General features: G+C 56.9%; 2 protein-coding genes and 1 long non-coding RNA gene across 4 annotated transcripts in view; 2 read left to right on the forward strand and 1 right to left on the reverse strand.

Annotated features, from left to right (window-relative positions):
* LOC308484584 overlaps positions 1-25,611 on the forward strand; it is a 116,061-nt gene that overhangs the window by 5,651 nt on the left and 84,799 nt on the right. The window lies entirely within an intron of this gene.
* PPP1R14A (protein phosphatase 1 regulatory inhibitor subunit 14A) lies at positions 1,199-9,581 on the forward strand. The gene is made up of 4 exons (XM_081016767.1): positions 1,199-1,435; positions 7,060-7,140; positions 8,011-8,043; positions 9,142-9,581. Exons 1-4 carry the CDS (start codon positions 1,214-1,216, stop codon positions 9,280-9,282), a joined length of 477 nt encoding a protein of 158 aa, XP_080872893.1. The 5' UTR covers positions 1,199-1,213; the 3' UTR covers positions 9,283-9,581.
* LOC308482974 (cdc42 effector protein 2-like) lies at positions 14,099-25,284 on the reverse strand. Of its 2 annotated transcripts, none has more exons than XR_013989529.1 (2): positions 14,851-17,375; positions 14,099-14,820 (listed from the first exon to the last, which is right to left on the reverse strand). XR_013989529.1 is itself a non-coding variant. In XM_081016498.1 (2 exons), exon 2 carries the CDS (start codon positions 16,210-16,212, stop codon positions 15,544-15,546), a length of 669 nt encoding a protein of 222 aa, XP_080872624.1. In that variant the 5' UTR covers positions 16,213-16,472; positions 24,862-25,284; the 3' UTR covers positions 14,099-15,543. The 2 variants fall into 2 exon arrangements, 1 of the variants encoding a protein (XP_080872624.1); XM_081016498.1 differs by adding an exon at positions 24,862-25,284 and having other exon boundaries at positions 14,099-16,472.

Raw genomic sequence — 25,611 nt, forward strand, 5'->3', positions numbered from 1 at the left:
AATAATAAGATTAGTCCCAGTAGTCTTAGTGCAAGGTGCCATTCAACCGTCTCAGGGACCCCACTCCAGAAATATGCAGCTTTTATTCCTTAGCCTTTTCTTCTTCTGGAAAATCCCACAAGGCAGCCGAGGTTTAGGATGCGAGTTTTATTTCCTTCTCCTAAATGGGCTCTAAGGAAATATTTGGAGTCACAAAGAGAGCCAAGATGGCTTGTTTGGGATTGTTCTGTGTGCTAAAAGTGTAGTTTTCTTAGGGAATATTTCCTAAAATCCGAAGGGTGAAGGGTTGGTTTTCTGTGGGCTGTGTGTTTGCTGTTTCTGCACCCCGAAATTTTGTAACAGCTCTCCCTTCCCCGGATGAGGAGCCCCATCTGCAGCCCGTGGGCGTCACGTTGGCAAGAAGGACGAGAACAGGCAGAGGAGCTGCGCGTCTCCCTTCCCTCCTTCCTTCCTTCCTGCCCAGCTGTCTGGTTCAGAAGTGGGTCGGGGAGACCCACGCCTCTCCCGGAGGAGGCCCCCACCTCCCGGGCTGCTCCCCCCCCCCCCCGCTCTTTCGCTTCCCGCAGGGCAGAACTCAGCTGCTGTGAGCAATTGTGGGGATGGGCAAAGCACGGAGACCCCCGCTCAAGACCCCCCTCACATCCCCTAGAGTGGTCTCACCGCCTTCCCACTCCCCCATCCCCAAATCATCCTTTGCCCTCTACTCCAACCCCGCCTTCTCCCCCCACCCCTTCCCAAGGGCTGGGTACCCATCACCCCAAACTCTCGGCTCCCAGTTCAGAAGGACCCAAAGAAGAAAGGGGCCAAAAAGTCTTTGATGCACCTTCCCTGTTGAGGAATCCCTCGCCATGAGATGATGGGCAGCCTTAAAAGACAAATGCACGGAAGAAAGGCATATATTTGCGGGGGGGGGTGCATGGAGCCTCCATGTCCAGGGCAGCCTACCTGCCAAGAGGGCAGCCTCTTCGAGGCATCTGGCTGGAGACTTCCCCGCGCAACGGGACGCTGAGCCTTCGGGTCTCCCTGGCGGCGCGCAGCCTGGCCTGGACGGGGCCGGCCGGGAGGTGGCGCTGGGGGGCCGCCCGCCCCGTCCGGGCCCGCCGTGGGGCGGGGCGCCATGCCGCCCTTCCCCGCCCCGCCCGCCCCTCGCCCGCTATAAGGCGCCGTGGGGCGGCGGGCGCCCCGTCGGGCAGCGGCGGCGGCGGTGCGAGCGATGGCTGCGAACCGGGTGGGGCGGCGCCTGGGACGGGCTTCGCCGGCGCGCCCGGCCGGGCTGTCTCCGGGGGGCGGCCGCGCGGCCGAGAGGACGCCCAGCCCGGGCATCCAGCGGCGCCAGGCGAGGGTCACCGTCAAGTACGACCGGCGGGAGCTGCAGCGGCGCCTCGACACCGAGAAGTGGATCGACGGCCGCCTGGAGGAGCTCTACCGGGGACAGGTGAGCGGGGCGAGGGAGGCGAGCCGGGGGGACGCCCGCCCGCCCGCCCGCCCGCCCCGTCGGAAGCCTCTCGGGGAGACTCCACGGTTCCTCCGGCGCGGCTACGGATGCCGCTGCCTCGACAGAGGGGGAAGGAGGGGCAGGATGCGGGCTGCCATCTGGGGAAAGAGGCGCATCTGGTGAGGGGCTGGAGGCGGGGGTCTTCTGCCGTCCTCCCTGGGGAGCGAGGGGCCCGGCATGAGGCGGCGTGTGGGCTTAGCATCCGAGGAGCGTAGAGCTGGAAGGGAACTCCAGGGGTCATCGAGCCCAACCCGCTGCTTCCAAGGAGGCTCACGCACGGAAGAAGGCTTTAGGGTCGGGCCAAAGAGATGCTCCCCGCTCAGAAGCTGCCGAGAGGGAACCTTGGGCAACACGAGAGTGGCAGCAGAATCCTCTCGCGGAAGAAGCAGGGCTCATTTAGCCTGCGGAACTCCCAGCCACTGCGTGGGCTCTTTGCAGGTCACCGGGAAGGAAGTCGCTGTTTCCAGGAAGCCTCAGGATGGAGCTGCTCGCCCTGACCCAGCTGCCCCCACTTTCCTGGTCCTTGCTGGGGCAGCAGCTCGTGGGTCTGAGCCCCCCTGTGGGCAAAAGATTCCTGCATGGCCCGGGGTTGGAGCAGACGGGGTCCCTTTTCACGCTACAGGTCTGTGATCCTTTCTCTTCCTGTGCTAGGGATCTGTGATCCAGCCAGGCCTGCTCCTCTCTTGCCCCAGATGCCATCGCCCGGCTGTGTGGCATCCCTGAAGCTGGAGCAGGTCGGCTGCAGCCCCTTCTCCCTCCTGGCCCCCCTGGGGGGCTGCAGCCCCTTCTCCCTCCCGGCACCCCTTCCATTTTCCTCTCCTGCCACCCCAATATTTCTATGTGGCTTTCCGATGGGCAGAATCCCCATTAATCTCGCCAAATCCCTTTCTTGATCTTTCTTGATTACTTGCCCTCGGGCAGGATTAAGGCACTGCCCAAGACATATGGTGCCAGGATGTGAAATGGGGGGAGAGGGTCTCAGCTCAGGGGCAGGGAACTGCCAAGGTCCCAGGCAGGACTGGGGGAACCAGAGAGCCCTGCCCAGTCCCAGCAAGATGCCGCAGCCGGTCAGATTCTGGCGAAGGAAGCTGGCCTGCCTTGTTTATTTATTCCTTGCATTTATTTCCCAACATTTTCTTCAAGGAGCCCAAAGTGGGGCGCGTGGTTCTCCTCCCCATTTATAATAATAATAATAATAATAATAATAATAATAATAATAATATAATATACCACCCTATACCCAGGGGTCTCAGGGAGGTTCACAAAATAAAATCAAGATATAAAACCACAAAATACATAATAAAAATAAAAAATAAAAAATAAAAACAACAACCCAATTCCCCCCCAACAGAAAAACACATTTTAAAAAGGCATAGGGTATATCCCTGCAACAACCCTGTGAGGCAGGCTAGGCTGAGAGATGCAGTGATTTGTCCCCCAAGTCACCCAGTGAACTTAATGGCTGAGTGGGGCTTTGACCCCTGGTCTCCCAGGTCCGACTCCAACCACTATGCCACACTGTCTCTCTCTGCACCGTCTCCTAAGGGGAATCCTTTTCTGCTCTGATTTGGCTGGAGAGTCTGGATCCTTCCTTCCTTGGTGGCCCTTCTTTCATCCAGGCCTTTCTTCTCCTGTGGATCCCACATTGCACCCCCCACCCCCACATGCGCAGGCCCCTGCCCACCCGCCATGGGGCTGGTCTTGCTTGCCCATCCCCTCTCTCTCCCTCCCCTGCTGCCACCCCACCTCAGTCCAGCTCCTCTTGGAGGGCCCCCCCCCCAGTGTGGCTTCTGCCTCCCCATATTCCAGAGCAATGAAAGGCAGAATCAGAACTCGGGTCCCTTCCCAGACCCCTCTGGAAGTACGCAAGGATGCTGCCCCTGTGATTAATAATAAGAGCAACAAAAATAATTAAGACCATTTCTGTGCTGCTCTTGGAGGCGACCTGGAGCTATTGACTTTGCCTTTATTAATTGAATTAATACCCTGCCCTTCATCCCAAGCCCACAGGGCGGTTTGTCAGTGGGCATCTCCTCCTCCTGTCCCCCCCCCTCGAAGGGGCTGCTTTGGGGTGGCTTGCGGGGGGGGGCAGACCTCAGCTGGTCCCACGAAAGAGTGGCTTTTCAAGAGGAAGAGAATGCATTCCTGCAGCCTGAGGCCTGGGAGGGAGCGAGGTGGGGGGGGCGGGGGGCGGAGAGGAGCCAGACCCATCTATAAAAGAGGCGCCCGCAACCCTGCCATGAAAGGAAAGTTTCCAGCCCGGCTGGCTTGGCGCATCCCAGGGGAGTTGCAGCGAGAGGAGCAGGACTCAGCTGGCCGGCGAATTCTGCAGCCGCACAGCAGTGGGGGGGGGGGGGACACAGCAGCGTTTGCCCCCGCCTTGCCTGCAGGCCTCCCCCTGAACCCCTTTGCTCAGGTCAGGACGCCTGGGGAGGCTGCAGCTCCTGGGGCAAGCGATGGGGAGAGCTGGTTCTCTGGCGGCCGGCCTGGCTGAGCCCAGTGGGAAGCGCTGCTGATCTTGGGTTGGCTTCCAGGGCTGTCTGCAGGCGTGTCAACATCCCAGGCCTCCGATCAGGAGCCCTGCAGTGCAGGTCTGTCCGGTTGGCCGGCAGAGGAGGGAGGAGGCGGCCTTTCCCGGCAGGGCCCGATCCCTACGGGATGTCTGATCCTTACGGAATAGTCTCCTGCCTTGACAAACAGGTCTTGAACAGGCCTGGAGGGAGTCCTCTGCCTTTAACTGAGGCCTGGAGGGAGTCCTCTGCCCTTTTATTTTTCAGGGATATTTTAATGTTTGGTGTGTGTGTGTGTGTGTGTGTGTGTGTGTGTGTGTGTGTATAGCACGGTTCCACTTTGCAAGCCACCCCAGAAGGCTTTTGACCCTTTCAGCCAGCATAAACGAAGATAATGAAAGCAAATAAAAGCTGACCCACTCCTCCGTGGGCGACAGGGCCTTGGGTGCGCTGGGTGGCCTGGCCTCTTCTGCCTTCCCCAGCCCCCTCTGCAAGACCCCTCTTAGCAGCCCAGGGCTGGAGGAAGGCAGAGGGGCAGCAGCTCCCTCCTTCTGGAGGGAGTTTGGGAGTGGCGCCACCAGCCAAGTCTTTGCAGGAAGGATGGCGAATGAATGAATTTTATTATTACGGTCACAGACCAGTTCCGGGTCACTTACAATATCAGGAAAATAATAATAATAATAATAATAATAATAATAATAATAATAATATTAATAATAATAAATTTTATTTATATCCCGCCCTCCCCAGCCGAAGCCAGGCTCAGGGCGGCTAACAACAATAAAACAGTACAAAAGTACAGCACAAACAACACTCTACAACCATTCATTATAAAATTAATTCAAATCAAGCCACTGGCAACCATTAAGCAAAATTCTGTGCAGATTGCCAGAGGAGGGAGTCAGGCTGTGCCCTGGCCAAAGGCCTGGTGGAACAGCTCTGTCTTGCAGGCCCTGCGGAAAGATGTCAAGTCCCGCAGGGCCCTGGTCTCTTGTGACAGAGTGTTCCACCAGATTGGAGCCACAGCTGAAAAAGCCCTGGCTCTAGTTGAGGCCAGCCTAACTTCTCTGTGGCCTGGGACCTTCAAGATGTTTTTATTTGCAGACCATAAGTTTCTCTGTGGGGCATACCAGGAGAGGCGGTCCCGTAGGTACGAGGGTCCTAGGCCGTATAGGGCTTTAAAGGTTAAAACCAGCACCTTAAACCTGATCCTGTACTCCACCGGGAGCCAGTGCAGCTGGTATAGCACTGGATGAATGTGATCTCGCAGCGAGGACCCCGTAAGGAGTCTTGCTGCAGCATTCTGCACCCGCTGGAGTTTCTGGGTCAGTCTCAAGGGCAGCCCCACGTAGAGCGAGTTACAATAATCCAGTCTGGAGGTGACCGTCGCGTGGATCACAGTGGCTAGGTCAGGGCGAGAGAGATAAGGGGCCAACTGCTTAGCTTGGCGGAGATGGAAAAACGCCGCCTTTGTTATAGCTGCAATCTGCGCCTCCATGGAAAGGGAGGGGTCGAAGATTACACCCAAACTCTTAACGGACAGTGCTGGCACTAATTGCGCCCCCGCAAGAGATGGGAGTTGCCCCCCCAATCCCATATCGTCCCGTCCCAGCCACAGGACCTCTGTCTTCGAAGGATTCAACTTCAACCGGCTCCCACGTAACCATCCAGCCACAGCTTCCAGACATCTGGTCAGTGTGTCTGGGGCCGAGTCAGGATGGCCATCCATCAACAGATAGAGTTGGGTGTCATTGGCATACTGATGGCAACCCAGCCCAAAACTCCGGACAAGCTGGGCGAGGGGGCGCATAAAGATGTTGAAAAGCATCGGGGAGAGTATCGCACCCTGAGGTACTCCACACACCAAGGAGTGGCGCGATGACAATTCCCCCCCAAGCACCACCCTCTGTCCCCGACCAGAGAGAAACGAGTGCAGCCATTGAAGGACTGTGCCCTGGATCCCCACGTCGGCAAGTCCAGGAGTTCGTGATCGACCATGTCGAAGGCTGCTGACAGGTCTAGAAGAATCAGCAGCCCCAACCCACCTCGATCCAGCTGTCTACGAAGATCATCTGTTAGGGCAACCAGAGTCGTCTCGGTCCCATGACCAGCGCGGAAGCCGGACTGGAATGGATCCAGAGCCGATGTTTCATCCAGAAACCCACCAAGCGGTTCAGCAACCGCTCTCTCAATCACCTTTTACTCATAAAACACAAAACACAATTGCAATTGGGTACAACAGAGACAATTCAGATATAGTGGCAGTTATATATATATCACTAAAATATAACCTAAAATTATCATTTAAAACCTTCGTCACTTTGGTAGTACCACTTGTTCCCTAAGTTTTATGGCAGTCGCACAGAATTTGGCCACCCTGAGTGTGATCTCCAGATCCTTCTTCTCTACCAGGAGTTTTAGACATTGAAGTTCGGACCCATTTGGAGATTTTTTTATAACAGGAGTGATGAATACCGAGCGTAGATCCCCGCAGAAACGGCAGCGTGACAAGGCATGAGAGACAGTTTCTACCTCCACGAAGCCGCAGGGGCAGACTCAGGAAGGAGGGTGGCAAAGGGGGCATTTGGGAGGGGGAGAGGGGTCAACTGCGATGGAGGACGAAGGCTGTTGCTTCTGGGATGGAGCTTCCGGCCTCTGCTCTTTGCAGAGCATACAGGGAGGGCTCTCTGGCCAGCAGCTACGCTCTGCCTGTCTGGTCAGAGGCAGTGATGCTTCTGAATCCCAGCTGCTGGAAACCATTGGAGGGGAGAGAGCTGCTCTTGCACCCAGGTCTCGCTTGTGAGTTTCCCATGAGGGCGTCGGGTTGGCCACTGTGAGAACAGGCTGCTGGACCAGATGGGTCTTTGGCCCATCTTCTGTTCTTGGGATCTCCTACCGAGCCTGCTTGTGGTGGCTGGCCTCCCTATTCCAGAGTCCTGTAAAGGGTCTGGTCCCTGGTGAGGCCTTGCTTGGGCACAGGATCCCTTTCCTGAGGTTTGGGGCGCTTCCTTGGTCCCGCAGAGACCCAGCTTGATCCCCTGGCTTTCGTTGCAGGAAGCAGAGATGCCGGACGAGGTGAACATCGACGATCTGCTGGAGATGGCCGCAGACGAGGAGCGGGCCAAGAAGCTGCAGGTTGGTGCAGGGGGCTGCTGCCGTCGGGGGGGGGGGGGCTCTGTCTCAGTGCCAGGTCAGCTGCGTGGCTTGCAAGAGGTTACCCATCCTAGCCTGGCAGCATCTTCCGGTAGGGCAAGGAAACAGCCTTGCAGAGCCTTTCCCAAGTCAGCGTGGAGACTGCGCTGGGTGGAGCGGCGTTCTCAGCCAGGTTGAGGCAGGACCCCATGTTCCTGTGCCCCAAATGTGGAGGGAGGGAGCTTTGTGCAGGAAACCCCCCTGGATGAGATCCCTGAAAGAGCCATCTCGGAGTGTGGAAGGTCACAAGGTCCCTGGCATTTCCAGGTGGGGCTGGGCGAGAGGTGCTGCCAGCCAGTGTAGACAGTATTGAGTCAGATGGACCAATAGTCTGGCTCTGTATAAGGTGGCTTCTTTACGGTCCTCTCCCAAGGCTGGTGGGCAGGATCCAGCGCTCCTGATGATAAGATTTCCAGCCTCTGCGCATTTGTGAGCAAGCGAGTTCTGCCTCTGGCCTGGGTGCAATAACCAGGGATCCGCGGGGTAAAGGCCACTGGTGCAATTGATAAGCACGCCTGCCATGTTGCCGCGCCAGCTGGAAAGAAATCCAAATAGTAATCAATCGAAACCAAAAGAGCTTAAAGCGGAAGGGCACCCAAACTTTATCCAAGGGGAGATGAGTTTGCAGCAGGCCGAGGGGCCAGGGGGCCTGGGCGGGAGGGAGGCTTTTGGGGGGTGGGGTTCGCAGCTGCACCGGGAGCAAAGAGAAGTGGGATTCTCCTCCTGCCCCCTCCCCAAATTCCAGGGTCAGAGGAGGGGGCTGAGGTGCAAGGCGGGCTCCCCCAGCCGTTCCTCATTCTCCTCTCTTTGCAGAGCATCTTGGAGTCCTGCCACAAGGACACAGAGGTGGGTGCCTTTGCTCTTTGACCCCCGGGGACCCCTCTGGCTTTTACCCTGCAAGGGGAGGGAGGGAGGGGAATTAGCCGCTTGCCCCCCCCCCCAGCACCTGCCGGATGAAGCCTCTCCCAGCAGGAGTGGTTGTCTGTGGAGGAGGAGGAGGAGGAGGAGGGGAGGATGCAGCTCCCATCGCTGGCGCAAAGCCCTCCCCACCCAGATACACAACACAGCCTCCCCCCCCCTCCCTCCCTCCCTCCCGGTGGCTGCTGGGATGGCTGCTGGATCCTCTCGGGATTCCTGGCGTTCCAATCCCAGCTGGTCACTCCTAAGAGCATCCCTGCCTCCCCCACTGGATCCCTTCTGCTGAGAAGCACGGAGCCCCTCCCCCCAGGGCTAGCCAGCCTGGCTGCTCTCAGGGCAGGGAGCTGGGGGGCAGCTTCCGGGGGGGCACTGTGAGAAGAGGATGCTGGATGGGGGCAGGCGTTGGCCGCAGCCAGGCTTTTCTGATGTCCTTATGGAACCCCCAGCTCCACAGGCAGTCTACCTGGACTCCTAAAGGTAAAGAGACCCCTGACCATTAGGTCCAGTCGTGGCCGACTCTGGGGTTGCAGCGCTCATCTCGCTTTACTGGCTGAAGGAGCTGGCGTACAGCTTCCGGGTCATGGGGCCAGCAGGACTAAGCCGCTTCTGGCGAACCAGAGCAGCGCACAGAAACGCCATCTACCTTCCCGCCGGAGTGGTACCTATTGATCTACTTGCACTTTGACGTGCTTTCGAACTGCTAGGTTGGCAGGAGCAGGGACCGAGCAGCGGGAGCTCACCCCGTCGCGGGGATTCGAACCGCCGACCTTCTGATCGGCAAGTCCTAGGCTCTGTGGTTTAGGTAGACGGATATTTGGTCCCTTTGAGAAGAGGATGCTGGAGCGGATGGGCCCCTGGTCTGATCCAGCAGCCAGGCTCTCCTTGGGAATGCTTTCCCCCTCCCTTGCCAGCCGTTTTGACCCGGCTGTTGGCCCAGCCTGGCCTCTGACCCTCTCTCCCCACCGGCCAGAGAGAGGCGGGACTCACCCCTTCCTTCCTTCCTTCCTTCCTTCCTTCCTGTCGCAGGACTTCATCCAGGAGCTGCTGGGGAAGCTGAGGGGCCTCCGGACAGAGCACGTCCTCCGCCGGACCAGCCCCGACAGCGGAGGCGGTGGCAGCCGGGAGAGAGCGGATCAGGGCCCGGGGAGCCCGGAGGAACGAGTGTGAGAGCCACCTGGTCTTGCGGAAGGCTTTGCCGAAAGCCTCAGGGGTGGACTCCTGGGGGAGGACGGGGGGTGGGGGAAATATAGAGGTCAGGCTGCCGGCAGCAGCAACGGTAGGGTCCCAATGGTGTCTGAATGAGGCGCATCTCCCCCCAGTTGCATCTGGCTGCAGGGAGGTCCCCCCGCCCCACAGCTGCTGCACCCCTGCGCCCCCCAGCAGCATCTCTGAACCCCCTCCCCATTGTACAGTGAACAGTCTTGTCTGCTTTCTGTGTATCCTGTAATAAAGCACTCTGTCTCAAATGGCTCACAGGTCAGCTGCTGCCTCGGCTGTGGAGGTGGGGGGTTTTCCAGGGGGAGGGGGTACCTGTCGCACACCTGCTGCTGACATCGGCTGCAGGGATAGGCAGCCTGTGGCCCCCCAAAGCCATCAGGGAAACATGCAGTTGGAAGGGACCCCCCAGGGCCATCTAGTCCAGCCCCCTGCAATGCAGGAATTGCTGCTTTGGATCCTGCTGGGCCCCCCCTCAAGTGCCCAGAAGCCTCTTTGGGGGCTGTGGCCTCCAGCTCTGCTTCTTGTGAACCAGAGTCCATTCATGCCCCCCTCTCTCTCTGCCAGGGGCAAACTCTGGGGCTCCTCTCCAGCTCAAAAATGATGCCAGTGTGGCTGGGCTCTGAGGTTGGCTTCTGCTGCTGCCTCCGTGACCCCCTGCTGCCCTCCCCCTTTGGGGGCCGTGAGCCTGGCCTCCAGTGGCCTTTGGGGCTGGGGGGTAGTAGCCGTGCGTGGGCCCAGTGGCCGTCTCCGGGACGCAGCCTCTCCCAGTTGCCGATCTTGTTTACAGCGCAGGATAAACAGCTGCACGCAGCACATCCCTTTTGGACGGGAACAACAAGGCCTTCTCCGCTGGCCTCTCCTGACCTTCCCAGGCTGTGTCTTCCTGCATTTCCAGCTCTGTCAGGGTTTGGGCAGCGAGGGGGAGCAGGTCCCACCCCCTTGGTGGGGAGGCTGCCCTTTTCATAAGGGGGGGGGGTTCCCCTCCTGGAGAGCTGGCCTTGTCTCTTCACTTTAAAACAGGCTTCTCCTGCCCCAGTTGTCTTCCCCATGGACTCAAAGAGCTGGACGGGACTCCGATTTCAAGGCAGGCGTCTCTGGCAGGTGGCCAACCCGACCTCTGAGAGACCACAACCTTCGGAGGGAGTCAAGCAGCTCTTACTGTCACCAAGTTCTTGGTTCTTAGAATCTCCTCCCTTGTAACTTGAATTCATCGGTTCAGTTCCCCCCTCCAGAGCAGGGAGAAACAGGCGTGTTCCTCCTTCCATGTGGCAGCGCTTGAGTTTTGGGAAGCCAGCTCTCCTTTCTCCTCTTAGTCTCCTCCAGGCTAAACACCCCCAGCCCCTTCAGCTCTTCCTCATAAGGCTTGCTTTCCAGAGCCGGGATTATTTACATCGCCCAGATTAAAATGTGTTGCCCAGAACCGGCCGCAGTATTCCAGGTGTGGCCTGGCCAAGGCAGAAGACAGGGAACGGACTTCCCTTGATCTGGACACTCGATTGGCATTTGCTTCCCCACGCTCTCTGATGCGCCTTCATAGTTGCACAGTTTCCCCTCAGCGCCTTGTTTTCCTCAGTTCCTCTGGCAACCCCAGCGCAGCAGGGACCTGGGGGGCGGAGGGCCTTTTATGGTCTGCTTAGCTTGCAGCCACGGACCCAACTGGCACGGCAGACACCGTTTAACTACCAGGTTTAATGACTGGAAATGAACTCTTTTCAGGCTGTCCTTCCAAAAACAATGACTTCACGCGGCCCTTTGGCCCCCTTCAGCAGGAGGAGGCGGAAAACCCCACGGCGGCCTCCCTGGCTCGGCCCTTTCCTCGCTCGCAGCGGAGATACAGTGGGGCATTCATGCCTTTGCCGCTTCCCTCCTGCCTGCCCCCCTCCCCAAAGAGCACACGTGCCCATTGTCTTCTTCTCCCTCAATGGTGCTCTGTGGTTTGCTGTGCCAACCTGTGCCAGCCTCTGCCCAGAGGCCTCTTGCCGCATCACAGGCAGCTGGAAACTCGCCTCCCACCTTCAAGGTGGTAGACTCTCCTTCAGGGGGGTGGCTTTTAATAAATAATAATAATAATTTATTATTTATACCCCGCCCATCTGGCTGGGTTTCCCGTCACTCTGGGCGGCTTCCAGCAAAATATTAAAATACAAGAATTCATCAAATATTAGCTTCCCTAAGCAGGGCTGCCTTCAGATGTCTTCTAAACGTCAGATAGTTGTTTATTTCCTTGCCTTCTGGTGGGAGGGCATTCCACAGGGCGGGCGCCACCACCGAGAAGGCCCTCTGCCTGGTTCCCTGCAGCCTCACTTCTCGCAGGGAGGGAACCACCAGAAGGCCCTCGGCGCTGGACCTCAGTGTCTGGGCTGGACGATGGGGGTGGAGACGCTCCTTCAGGTCTCCTGGGCTGAGACCATTTAGGGCTTTCAAGGTCAGCACTAACACTTTGAACTGTGCCCCCCAGCGATGAGGCTTCTGCCGCAACTCCTGCATTTGCAGGGAGCCCAATGAGAGCCACAAGAAGCCCATGATTCTGTGCCCTTGGCTGGGTGCTGGAAAAGGGATGCTTGGCCGCCTGGAGGAGGTGGCAGGGAAGGAGGAGAGACTGGCTGTGGGCAACTTAGCCTCTTCTTCTGCCCCCCTCCTCCCCTGTGCAGGGAGTGCAGGCTAGCCCGACCCTCTGCTGCTGTGGGGGGTGAGCCCCTTCTTTGCCTCCGTGGAGAAGGCACCAGGCTCCCCACCCAGCCTTGGCTCCGGTTGCACCCAGTGATGTCTCCCTGGGGAGCCTGGCTCTGATCTCCTTATTTGGCAAGAGGCAAAGGATGGCGGTGGGGGGCTCTCTGGACTGCCTCCGGCAGATTCAGTCGTCTTCTTTGGCGATCCCTCGTAGCTGAGCAAGATTGTCTTCCATAAACACAGTTTTAACAGTGAGTCCTTAAGTGACTGTGGAGGCCAGTTCTGGATCCACACGTCCTTCCACAGTGGGGACATTGGTTTCTGGGCGAGAGTTGATCACGGTGTGGATTTGCCAAGCGCACATTCCTCTTAGCACCTTTCTCCCTTGCGTCCTGAGTTCGAATGTCTTCAAAGGCCAGGACACCTTTGGAAAAGGCTGTTCTCCAACTGGAGCGCTCTCAGGCCAGTGTTTCCCAGTTGTCGGTGTTTATACTACATTTTAAAAGGTTTGCCTTGAAACAGTCTAAACCTCTTTTGCTGACCACCAGCATTATGCTTTCAATTTTTAAGTTCGGAGTAGTTGCTTTGGAAGACGATCATCAGGCACCTGCACAACATGACCAGTCCAACGAAGCTGATGTTGAATCATTGCTTCAACACTGGTGATCTGTGCTTCTTCCAGTACACTGGGGCTGGGGAGGGTGTCACATAATTGGCCCCAGGCCCAAGGGGGCGACCTCAGGAAGGGGCAGCCCACGAGAGGCGGTGGCAAGCTGGAGGCAGGGATGCTATCTCTGGGAGGGTGGAGGCAAAGGGTTAACCTGCCCCCCAGCACCAGCCTAGGAAAATGGGGTGTGGGTGGGCAGGCAGCAGCTGGAATTCACACCCCCCCCCCAAGGAGGCAGTGATGGCCACTGACTTGGATGGCTTTGAAATAGGAGGAGAGTTTGTTCTTCTGGGTTTCCCGTAATGGGCATTTAATTAGCCACTGGGTGCCTCCCCCCCCCCCCCCCGCTCTTCCTATGTTCAGCTGGTATCACTTGTCCAGGACCACTTCTCTCTTGCACCCTCACTTCCATACTTGGTTTTTCCACTCACTTTCTGAATTTGCAACCTGGCGGCTGATCCCTCAGCCAACCCTCCTGCTGGACTCTGGCTGTCACAGAAAGGGTTAATGTGCTGCCTCCTTGCTGGATAAGTGGGCAGATGCCGCCCCCTGGTGGCTGCAGGAGGTGCTGCATAGGCCTCTTCCATTCTGGCTCAGGAAGAAAAAACTCTCAGCACCTTCAACTGGGTCAGGCCCCCCACCCCCAAATCAAGCAAGAGTTGGGGTGCAGGGAAGGTTTGCACAAAGCGAAGGAAGGACGGCTCTGAGGCAGAGCTTCACTAGATGCTGGGGACACTTAAGGCCAGACGCAAATGCAAAGGTTTTGAAAATGCAAATCACATCCTCCTGACCGTCTGGTAACGGATGGGATCAGCCCAGGCATGGAAGAGGAAGAAGCGAACCCTTTCTCTTTTCCACGCAGGCCTGAGGAAAACTCCACTTCTGGATCCAGGGTTAATTTCTCCTTCCACACCTGCTACAGACCACTTTAATTATCAGCCCAAACACCTGATGAAATCTGCATTTAAAAAGAAAAACGTTTTCAAGCAATGCAAGCAGCCAGTGGGGTCCCCCACCAATTGTTACTGGGATCTTTTATTCATGATCGGTCTGAAGGTGGCAGGTAACACCAAACTATTCGCAACCGGAACAAAAGCAGACTTGGGAGGGATGCTCCATGCTGCGCGGATGTCTGGCACAGTAGACAGGGAGCTGCCTTCTGACACGGGACTCGGCCAAAGTGATGCTCACTGGGGCAAAATAACCCCACTGTGCAGGTTCCTGGGAGCTCAGATACCATCACTGTATGAGATCTTGGGGTCACAGTGGATAGCTCAGGGAAAGCATAAACCCCGAGTGCAGCAGCTTTGAACTTTAGAGAAGGGATAAAAATAAGACTGCCAGTATGATATGGTTCCTGGCCATCCTGGGGCAAAGTGAGTGGGGTGCCACCCAGTTCTATCTGGGGCTCATTGTTGTTCAGATCAGAATTCAAAATGACCTTAACAGATTGGAGAACTGGGTGCAAGCTAACGAAATGATTTCCAGTAGAGACAAACGTAAAGAACCTTAGACAGGAACACTTAGGCAGGAAGAACCAGACGCACCAATATAGGATGGGGGACACCTGGCTTACTAGCAGGACATGTGGAAAGGATCTGGGGTCTTGGTGGACCACAGGCTGAAGATGAGTCCACAGGGTGAGGCAGTAGCAAAAAAACCCCTAATGCTAGAAGTCTAGTGTCCAGATCAAGGGAAGTCATAGTCCCACTCTATTCTGCCTTGGTCAGACCACACCTGGAATACTGTGTCCAGTTCTGGGCATCACAATTAAAGGAGGAACATGTGCAGAGGAGGGTGACCAAGATGATCAAGGGTCAGGAAACCAAGCCTGATGAGGAACGGTTGAGGGTGTTGGGTATGTTTAGCCTGGTAGAGACTGAGATGGAGAAATGAGAGCCATCTTCAAATATCTAGAGGGCTGTCCCATGGAAGAGGGAGCAAGCTTGTTTTCTCCAGCTCCAGAGAGTCAGGTCTGAACCAAAGGCTTCAAGTTACAAGGAAGGAGATTCTGACTAAACCCTGGGAAGAGCTTTCTGGCAGCAAGAGGTGCTCCACAGTGGAACAGTCTCCCTTGGGGGGTTGTGGCCTCTCCTTCCTCAGAGGTTTTAAAGCAGAGGCTGGAGGGCCACCTGTCAGGGAAGCCTGAGCTGAGATTCCTGCATTGCAAGGGGCTGGACTAGAGGACCCTTTGGGATCCCTTACAACTCTACCATTCTATGATGATGCCCTGAAACAAATCTTATTACGATGGAATGCTTTGAGCACGTCTGTAGATCTGAGAAAGGGGCCACCCAAGCGACGAGGGGCTGGAGCACTTTCCCTTTGAGGCAAGAGGACAGTATTTAATGCACAGAATCCACTGTCCCAAAACATCGCTCTGGGTCCCAATTCAGGATGCCATCAAAATAAAACAACCATGGAGACGGGGGAGGTCTCTCCAGTGGCTCATAAGTCATGATAGCTATGCTGAACCTCCATATTCAGAGGAAGTCTATCTCCACATAGCAGATGCTGGAGGGGACTGTTGCCTCCGTGTCCTTCGTGCCTCTGTGGCCCCTGTGGCTGGGCCAGGTGGACGTTGGCCGTGGTCTGAGGGGGCAGCTGCAAGGTGGTGGGACCTGGTGTGGTTGGAGCCGCTTCTCCTCTGGCGCTGCCCCCCACTGTCTTTCAGCAAAGACCCCCCTCAATTCAGCTCCTGGCCAAGCCCCTGCTTCTCCTTGCTGCCTGCCTGGACCCTTGAGCAGGCAAATGGGGCTGCCTCTCCTCGTCACCCCAGGACCCCACAGGCCCAGCCCCTCTGGGGACGTTCAGCAGGAAGGCCGCAGCCACACCGGTGGAGCTAGGGAGGGGCGCGTGGGCAGGCGGATGCTCTACAGGGCTTTGGGCACAGGCCGCTGGTATTCCTCCATGATGCGCAGGACGTCATCCAAGATGGAGGGGCCCAGGTCCAGGTCGAGGCGCAGCAAGGACTCCGAGCGAGGCAGGGGGGCTGCTCCCCCACAGGGGCACTCCTGGCTGCCCACCGCACGGTACCCGCTGCCCCCCACAAAACAGCCGCCTTCTGGTGGGGGGGCCGAGAAGGAGACGGACGAGGCCAGCGGCTCGTAGTGAGGGCCAGCCGTGGCGGAGAAGGAGAGGCCTTCGGCGGCGCTGGCACAGCCTACCGACATGGAGCGCCCCTGCCCCCCGCCGCTGGGCATCTCCTCCAGGTGGAGGCGGGGCGGCTTGGGGGGCGCCTGGTCCTGGGCGCCGCTGAAGGCGGGCAGGGAGACAGCGCTCTTCAGGAGGGTGCGGTAGCCGCCCCCACCCCCCGGGGAGCCCCCGCAGCGGCCCAGGCGGGGCAGCAGGTCATACTTGCCCTGCAGGAAGGAGAGCTCCCCAAACATGTCGCCCTCCCCGTCCAGGCCGATGTGGGCGCTGTGGCGGAAGTCGCCCAGCGGGGGGCTGATCATGTCGCTGGAGAGCACGTCCCGCAGGCGCAGCTTCCGGCCCCGCTTGGGGGTTGAGGTCTTCAGGTAGATGGGGGTCTTGGCTGGCATCTCCGGGGGGCGCAGGGAGTGACCCTCAGTGGCTGGGCTGACTTCGCCCTCAGGTCAAAGGCCACTTCTCCCAAGAGGCTCCTCAGAAGGCCAGCTGATGACGTGGCTGGGAGAGGGGCCTTTTCTCACAGGATTGGCAGGTGCCCCTTCCAGGGCCACTGGAAGGCGGTGGCGACTCCTCCTCCGTGGTGCCAGACACCTTTCTTGGGCGCGGAGCTCCTCTGCTCAGCCGCCCTCTGCCCTGGGAGGCATTTTGAGCCCTGTGGGAGGAGCAAACAGGCACAGGTGAGCCTGGCAGAGGCTGTAGGGATCTCTCGCCAGTTCCAATCTGCACACACGTTCCCTTCCTTCTGCCTTTCTGGCCGGGGGACATTCCCAGGCCAGGGGTCCATGCTCCACATCCTGCTCCCATCCCTGCCAGCAAAATCTAGGCAGCCACATCGATCTGCCCAGGCTGGGCAAAGAGGGGGTGAGAAGCAAGATGCTGGGAAGGGGAGGCACAGGCCTGACTCTTCTCCCAGCAAATCTGGGGCTGAGACCTGCTATGGGGAGAGTAGGGATGTGGGTGGCGCTGTGGTCTAAACCACTGAGCCTCTTGGGCTTGCTGATTGGAAGGTCGGTGGTTCAAATCTCTGCAACGGGGTGAGCTCTGTCCCAGCTCCTGCCAACCTAGCAGTTTGAAAGCATGCCAGCGCAAGTAGATAAATAGATACCGCTGTGGCAGGAAGGTACATGGCGTTTCTGTGCGCTCTGGCACTCGTCACGGTCCTCCATGTGCCAGTAGCGGTTTAGTCCTGCTGGCCACATGACCCAGAAAGCTGCCTGTGGACAAACGTCGGCTCCCTCGGCCTGAAAGCGAAATGAGCACCGCGACCCCATAGTTGCCTTTGACTGACCTTAACCGTCCAGGGGGCCTTTACCTTTACCTATGGGGAGAGTAGAGGCTCCCCTCCCAGCCAGTCAGTCGAGGAAGAAAGCCTGCCAAAGCACAGCTCCCCTGACCTCTGGTGCCCAGCCAAGGGCCATGATCTGCCCTGCTTTGAGGCTGGAGGCAGCCTCAGGTACCCAGAGGGCTCCTCGGGCCAAGAGGCCGCAGCAGTAGCCCCGGGCAGAGGAGGGCCAGCTTGGCCTTTTGGTGTGGCCTGGAGCTGGCAGGGTGGGAGGCGAAGGGCTTCCTTCCCCCAGTGGGACAGAGTCCTGCCTCCTCTGGCCGCTGGGCTCAGCCTCCTCCCCTCGGAAGGGCCAGGAGGGCAAGGAGCACCGACCCCAAAAAAGCCAGGGTGAGCAGCCTGCTGTCCTTGCAAGGAGCCCCTGTGGATTCTTATGGCTGTTTGGGATTGAAAATGGTATCGTAAAATACGGAGGGATGGATGTTAATGAACTGCTGTGTGCAAATGCCTCAAGTGAGCAGGCAGGCAAACAGGGACCCCCGTCCCCTCTTTCTCCCTCACCCCCCAGAGACTGAAAGGTTATCCAAGGAGGAAGTCAAGGGAACAGCTGGAGGGAGACCCCTGAGGGATGGTGCATCAGACCAAGGTCAGGGCCAGGGCCACCCCCCGGCTGACCCCAGATGCGTTTGGAATGATTTATGGACTCGCTTGGCCCAAAGCACTTCAGCCGCAGCAGCAGCTGAGATCAATAGTGCAGCAGCCAAGCAGGAAAAGTGGACTGCCTGTCCAAGGGGGTCAATAAGCAGGAGAAGGAGCAGCCATGAATAACCTGCCGCCACGTGACTGGGGCACAGGGAGCCTCTTTGCCACGCCCACCAGCTGGCTCAGGGGAGAAGCAGCTCTTCTCACTCGACCCCAGTGCCAAGGCTACCCCCTGCTCCCCCCCCCCAAGAAGACAGGCAGACCTCAAGGGATTCCTGGGAGGGACAGGTATTGCAGCGCCCAGAAACAAGCAGCCTCCTCCTCTGCAAAGGGCACCCAAGGGACCCTCCTCCTCAGGAGTCAGGAACCCACTGATCTCCAATGGCAAGGAGGAGGAGGAGGAGAGGAAGTCTCAGGGCTCTGCCAGCCGGCTGGCCTGCCCCTCCCTCAGCCTCCTTGCCAGGCTCAAGGGCAGCACTCAGAGATGCCTCCTAGGCCAGCCCCAGAGCGGCACTTGCTCCCTTATGTAACAGGCTTATCGTGGAAATCAGTTTCCTCTGCCCTTCTTCTGATCTTGCTCTCTGAACAGCTGCTCCCCAACAAATCCCAAGTCTGGATGAGGCCCTGGCTCCTCTGGCAAGTGGCACAAAACAAGGAGGGGAGGACGACGGGCCCTCTGGAGTTTCTGCCCCTCCCAAGCAACACCCCTCCCCAAGGGTGCAGGCAAGGCTTGACCTCTTCCCTACCACCCTGCACATCTCTGGGTACACATGTGGGGAAGGGTGCGTTCGCCAAACGAGGCCTGACCTCACCGCAAACTCCTGCCCAAAGTTGGCCACCCGACAGCAATGCCTTCCAGTGAGCCCCTTCCCCATTTAAGGCTCACCTGCGGAGCCAAAGAGAGATGGGGAGAGAGGTGACCGAGTGCCCAAGCCCTGAGCATCTCCGCAGGTGAGAAGGGAACCAGGAAGAGCAGCAGGGGTCTGTGGGGGCCGGGAAATGTGCCACCTCTGCTCTGCTTTCGCCCAAATGTTTTGGATGACAACTCCCAGCATGCGGCCAACAGGGGGGGGGGTGCTGGGAGTTGGAGGCCCACAGCACCCGGAGGGCAGGAAGTCAAGGAGTCAAAGGACCAGACGAAATGGCATGGTTGCTGTTTCTGCCCCCCGCTAGCTAAACCTCCTTGCAAGGGGCTTGTGAAAGGGACCCCCTCCCTCCTGTTTCCTGCCCGCCCGCAGCCTGCCAACCCCTTTCCCCTCCTTGCATCCAGGGCTGAGTCTCCCCCGCCATCTCTCTCCTGCTGCCCTGCCCTGCTTCTTGGCAGGCTCCCCACCCTCCCAGCTCCATCCCACGAGGGTTGCACTTGCCTGGAGCTGCCCAGCACCTTCTTGCTCCACGCTACACCGAGGGAGCCTGTGAGAACACCCAGCCCCAGTCCGAGGAGGAGTCTGAGCCGGCCTCTGACGCAAAGCCAAAGCCCAGCTTAGGCCGCCTCGTCCCCCCCCCTCCCCGGAGGGGCTGCAGACAGGCGCTCCGCCCAGCCCAGCCCAGCTCTGTCCACATGGAGGGAGAAGAAGACAACATCACCCCTTTGCTGCACAAATCAATGGCAGCAAGCTGGTCTCCCCATGGCCCTGGGGAGAAGAAGGGACAGGATGTGGCAGCTGGTCCAAGAGGCCAAAGGGCCACAGCAGAAGAAGCACAGGCCAGAGAGAGAGAGAGAGAGAGAGAGAGAGCAGGAGAAGTTTATAAAGTTATGCAGGGCCCAGAGAAAGCAGAGGGAGAAAAAAAATTCCCACTCTCTCCTACAGTGCCGGGTTTACGTATAAGCTAAACAAGCTACAGCTTAGGGCCCCACTCTCTATTGAGGCCCCCCCAAAAAAATTTAAAGACAAAACAACACTGGATGTACATTTCCAAAATATAAGGTAAAAAGCAAATAAAATAAAACCTACATCCAGCAACAGTGTTTTGTGTTGTGTAGCCTCCTAATGATATAAGGAATATTATTAATATTAATTAATATTAATAACAAGATATTATGGGCTGTCCCATGAATCCGTTGGATGAAATAGCAGAAGAACGTTGCCTCAGGAGAGTGAGGGAAATTCTTAGGGATGATTATTCACACCCTGGCCGGCACTTTCTTGATCTCCTAACCTCAGGCAGAAGATACAGAAGCATGATTAGTTGAACCAACAGGGTAAAGAACAGCTTCTATCCGTGGGCTGTTAGGCTGCTGAATGAAAGGAGAACAACAGGGCAACTGACTTTGGGGTTTGGTGTGCGTGCATCAGTAAACGAGGGGAATTAAGACGAAGAGAGCTGAGTGGGGGGTGCTCGTGTAATCTCACTGTATACAAGTTGTACAAGTGACAATAAAGTATTTCAATAATATACTTGTTCTTAATTGTTTTTCACTATTCATATGCTTCTTCTTAACTGTATTTCAGTTCAACAATTATTTTGATAAAATACATATTTTGTGATGTGCAAATGGCTTGAGATGCCTATTAGGTCCATAAATGACCATCTAGCATATATTTAACACAAAAAACAGCGACCATTTGTTGCTGACAAAGGACAGCTGGACATAGAAAGGGCCCTATTACCTTCAGGAGCTGAGGGCCACATCAAACCTCAATCTGGCCCTGCTCTCCCAACACCAGCAGAAGCGGAATTTTGGACGATTCAGGACAGATAAAAGGAAAGTCCTTCTTCACGCAGAGAAAGGCCCTAGATGGCTTTAAGGGAAGACGGAGGGCGATGGAGGCCGTCTCACCATGGCTCAGCTCTGCTTCCACAGTGAGAGGCAGCGAAGCCACAGGAGGGGAGGGGGGCTCTCTTTCTTAGCATTCCCCTCGGGGCATCTGGCTATTATTACTACTTGTGACTTATTCCATTTGCATACTGCCCTGTACCTGCAGGTCTCAGGGCTCTTCACAGGAGGAAAATCACAACGTGAAAACACAAAATGCATAATCAAAATGAAATCAGGAACAACCCAATACCCCCCAAAGGCCTGGTTAAAGAGGGGCATTTTTGACTGGCGCTTCTGAGACAGCAGGATGCTGGACTGCTGCCACTGTCCTTCTGCTCTTGGACTGACACTGCAGAGGCGGTTCTCTGCTAGCAGCCTCCACGGTGGGCGGGCTGGAGGCCTGTCTTGAAAGCAGAGCATGGATATGGTGGGATTGGGAGATGAGAACCAGCAAGAACCCTCCAGAGGAAGCGCAAGGCAGGATCCTTGTCAAATCTCAGGTGGTCAGACTGCGGCCCCACAGGGCCCAAAGGCCGGCCCCACAATTCATTTATTACCAGGATGTATGATCACATCCCAGCCAGGCTGCCTAACACCCAGGGGGATGAAGATCTTGAGGCGGAACATGACTTCAACCGCCCTCTCCTAGAGAGAGACTGGCACATCCGTGTTCCAGCCACAACAGAGAGGGTGGGTTTTTAGACACCTCGGACAACTGTGGCCCAGAACAGTTGGTCACGGAAGCAACTGATGGGAGAGAATCGCGGGTTAATCTGAAGCTACACCCAGGACCTCCTGTGAAACGTAAGCCTTGTGCAGCTAGCTGGGAGCAGCCGGTTCCCAGCGCTGCGCAATTCAACGGATACTAAGTGGGAAATGGCCAAGATAGCCTGACAGAGCTCCATCTGAGGAAAGTTCCCAAAGATGAAGAAATTGGTAAAAAGGACATTGCAAGGGAAAGCCAAGAGGGCCTAATATCTCCCAAATGCTTTGGGGTTATTTTTTTAAAAGCAGAACAATCAGACTTTAGCCCAAAGAATACTTTTGGGAAAGGTGTCTGTGGTTGGACAAGCTCAGTCAAGGAAGTGCCTGGAGGGCCGGGGGTCGACCCAGCAGGCAGCACTTCATTCTAGGGATCTGAGGAAAGGAATTGAAAACACACCTGCCAACATCATAATGCCATTATGCAAATTCAGGGTATGATTGCATTTGGAATAATATGTACAGCTCTGGTCGCCCACCTCAAAAGGGACATTGCAGGGCTGCAAAAAGGTTCAGAAAAGGGAGATGGAGCAACTATGATGAAAGGTTTCAGTGTTGGGGGTGGGTAGAAAAAGGCAGGTTAAGAGGCTTCTGAAATGATGAATGATGTGGAGAACATGGAAGTCTGACTGTAAGCTCCCTGGGGCAGAGACTTGTCCCCTTGTACTTTGTAAGTACAAAAGCAATGACAAACCTAGACAGCATCTTAAAAAGCAGAGACATCATCTTGCCAACAAAGGTCCGTATAGTTAAAGCTATGGTTTTCCCAGTAGTGATGTATGGAAGTGAGAGCTGGACCATAAAGAAGGCTGATCGCCGAATAATTGATGCTTTTGAATTATGGTGCTGGAGGAGACTCTTCAGAGTCCCATGGACTGCAAGAAGATCAAACCTCTCCATTCTGAAGGAAACCAGCCCTGAGTGCTCACTGGAAGGACAGATCCTGAAGCTGAGGCTCCAAGACTTTGGCCACCTCATGAGAAGAGAAGACTCCCTGGAAAAGACCCTGATGTTGGGAAAGATGGAGGGCGCAAGGAGAAGGGGACGACGGAGGACGAGATGGTGGGACAGTGTTCTCGAAGCGACCAGCATGAGTTTGACCAAACTGCGGGAGGCAGTGGAAGACAGGAGTGCCTGGCGTGCTCTGGTCCAGGGGGTCACCAAGAGGCGGACACGACTAAACGACTAAACAACAACAACTTTGTTACATGCCAGGCACAAGGAAAAGAAACAGCCCGGTAGCGTTCCCCGCCTGAACTGGGAGCTGCTGCTCTGCCAGGACTTGGGCAGGGGCCTCTCCCAGGCTGGCCTCCAAAATGCCTTCTGCCTGGAGATGCTGGCTCTAGGCTTGCCAGCCAGCCGGGTCCCCCGTCTCCAGGAGGGCCTGAGAGACCAGCACCCAAGGACAGAAGGCCAGGAAGCAGGAGGTGGAAAGCGCACCTGAGGCAGGAGCAGACTTAGGGGCGGAGAGAGAGGCCAGTCTTGTGCTGAGAACCCCCCTTCCAGGCAGGAGCAGGCTGCTCCCAGGCACACATCCTCCATGGAGAACGGGGAGTCCCATCAGAGCAGCTCTGCAGCCAGCGAGGGCCCCTCCCCTCCTCCTGAAGCCAAGTCCCAGGCTGGCCTCTACTAGTGAAAGATGGCGGGGGCACCACTCCCTCCATGCCCTCCCTTGGTCTTGCTCAGGGCTCTCCCTCCTTTGCTTTGGGACTTTAAAAGGCAACTATTTAAACCATTTATTAAATTCAGGCATCCACCTGTGATGGATTAACCACGGTTAACCACGATTTGCCGGCTGCTCCAGAAGAAAAACATTTTTAAAAGCCAGATGCGAATGATGTTAACGATCTATCAATCTACTGGAAATTAGCAGCAACTATGCTTTGATCTGAAATGTCTTAAAGGCAGCTGGACAGACCAGGCTGCAACCTGAACTGTGAGACAGGCTTGCCAGCAGCCAGAGTGCTAACCACTCTCTTGGCGTGGGGCAGAGGGGTCTGGGTGTGGGTGGTCTGGTCTGGGCGGGCAGCTCCACCCACAGACCCCTGCGGCCAAAAGCCAGGCCACACCCTCCCTTTCGAGGAAGTGCAGCGCACACAGATTAGCCAGAACACTTTGCCCTGCGCTAATCAGCCCCAGGCAATAAAGCCTCTAAGTTCCTGACCCATTTTCACCATAAGCCGATTCACAGCTATTTATAGTGCACACACACAGAGGCTCCCAAGGTCGCCCGTCAGTGGACTGTGTCCCCGCTGAGAGAGCAAGCACAGGCACTCAAAGGCCCATCCCAAAATGACCAAGGGAACAGAGTGGCTCCCCTTTGAAGAAAGGGGACAGCATTTGGGACTTTCCAGCTAGGAGAAAAGGCAAGCAAGAGTCTGCGGCATGATAGAAGTTTAAAAAAGGGAGAAAGTGGATAAAGAACAGCTTTTCTCCCTCTCTCACAAGGCTAGAACTCCCAGAATAATAGAGCTGCAGACTTGGAAGGGACCCCAAGGGGTCATCCAGTCCACCCCCTGAAACGCAGGAACGTCAGCTAAAGCATCCCTGGCAGAGGCCACCTGACCTCTGCTTAAAAAGCTCCACGGAAGGCGAGGCCACCACCTTCTGAGGGAGTCCGTTCCACTGCTCCTCATGGACACCAATGCAGCGGCGGACCAAGCCGGTCAGGCGCCTGCGGTGGCGCATGTGCCCTGCACCCAGGGGAAGGATGCTCCGTGGGGCCTCCGAGGAGTATGCCTGCCTCCTCCCATGTAGCTGCCCTACAGCTGGGGGAGAGAGGCAGTGGAGCCTGCGCGTGCTCAAGACAGCAGGTCTCTCCCAGGAGAGACACGTCTCGGGCGCACTGCAGGCCCCACGGTGAGTACCGACTGGCATTTTGTCACCCCCCTCAGTGGTGACACCCAAAGCGGCCCGCCTCCGCTGCAGCAATGAAGCTGAATGTTGGAAGATTCAGCTGAGATAAAAGCACATAACTCTGGGGAATTTGGCTCCCACAGGAGGCAGTCCAGGCAACTCCTGATTTTGTGGGAGTTGCATTCCTGGTCCCTGTGTGCATCGGAGGAGTGTGCGTAAGCCTGCCCCACCCTGTTTTGGGGCCACGGCGAGGAGTGTGTGCCCGTGTCAATTGGGCGCGTGTAAAACGGTCACTGCCTGCTATAGGCATCAACTTGGATGGTTTCAAAAGAGGATTACAGGAATTCAGAGAGGGCTACCAAGGGCCACTAGCCACAATGGCTAAGCTCTGCCTCCGTGGTCAGAAGCAGCAACGCTTCCAAATCACAATTCGTGGAAAGCACAGGGAGAGCGCGAGCTCTGGTGCTCGAATCCTGCTTTCAGGTTCCCACAGGCATCTGAATGGCCCCTGTGAGACCAGGCTGCTGGGGGCTTCGCAGGCCAGACGGCTTCCCCTATTTCTGCAGGTGCAGGCCCATCAACCCAGCGCTGCAGAGTATTCAGGCTTTGTGCTGCCCGACACAAGCACGCAGGCAGCAAGGAACGTTCTCCACGCAAGAAGGGAAGTCTAGCACTTACCCGTCTAGGAGGACGAAGAGCCGAGCAGCTGGCTGGGCTGCCACCGTCAGAGGAGAGGGCAGCGACTGAGGTCTGCAGCTGGTGGAGAGATTGCCCACACGGCCAGCATCTTCAGCCTCCTGTCTTCAACGGGAGATGAGCGGCATGTTCTTCCGCCTTGCAAGGACCTTTCTGAGCTCGGCTCTTTCCAGACCTAAGCCGCAGCAGAGGGTTAGTTTCAACGCTTGACATTCCTGGTGCCTGGAAGAGCGGGAAGCTGCCATTTCCAGGCCATGTATCCAAGCAAAAGGGGCAGGATCACGCCCGCCCACCCTCACCTGAGGACTGCCCCCTACACTACCTGCTGGTGTCAGCCCAGCCTACCCTCAGGGAGAGACTGTGAGGAGCCAGCCTGGAAACCCAGGGACCGCAAGGTGTCCCGAGTGCCTCCAACGAGGATGCTTGAAAAGATTAGACGAATTAAGAGACGAAGGCTAACCACGACTACTTCTTCTGGTCATGGCGTCTATGCACTCCCCCCAGTATCAAAGGCAGCATGCGTCTGAATACACGTTGCTGGAGATTGCAAGCCCAAGGAGGAGGCTGGCGCATCAGTGCCCAAAGGATCCTGGACCAGGCAGGCCAGCAGGTGCTGTTCTGATCCTCAGACAAAGGTACGCCAACGTCTTGTGATGCTATGCCCTTGACGGAGGCTGCAGACCCACCCTCCTGGGCTCTCCCCAGCAGGCTGCTGGGGTTCCCCCCTTTGCC

This window comes from Podarcis pityusensis (genome assembly GCF_964106645.2).
Source record: "Podarcis pityusensis genome assembly, chromosome: 8".
Taxonomy (NCBI): Eukaryota; Metazoa; Chordata; class Lepidosauria; order Squamata; family Lacertidae; genus Podarcis; species Podarcis pityusensis.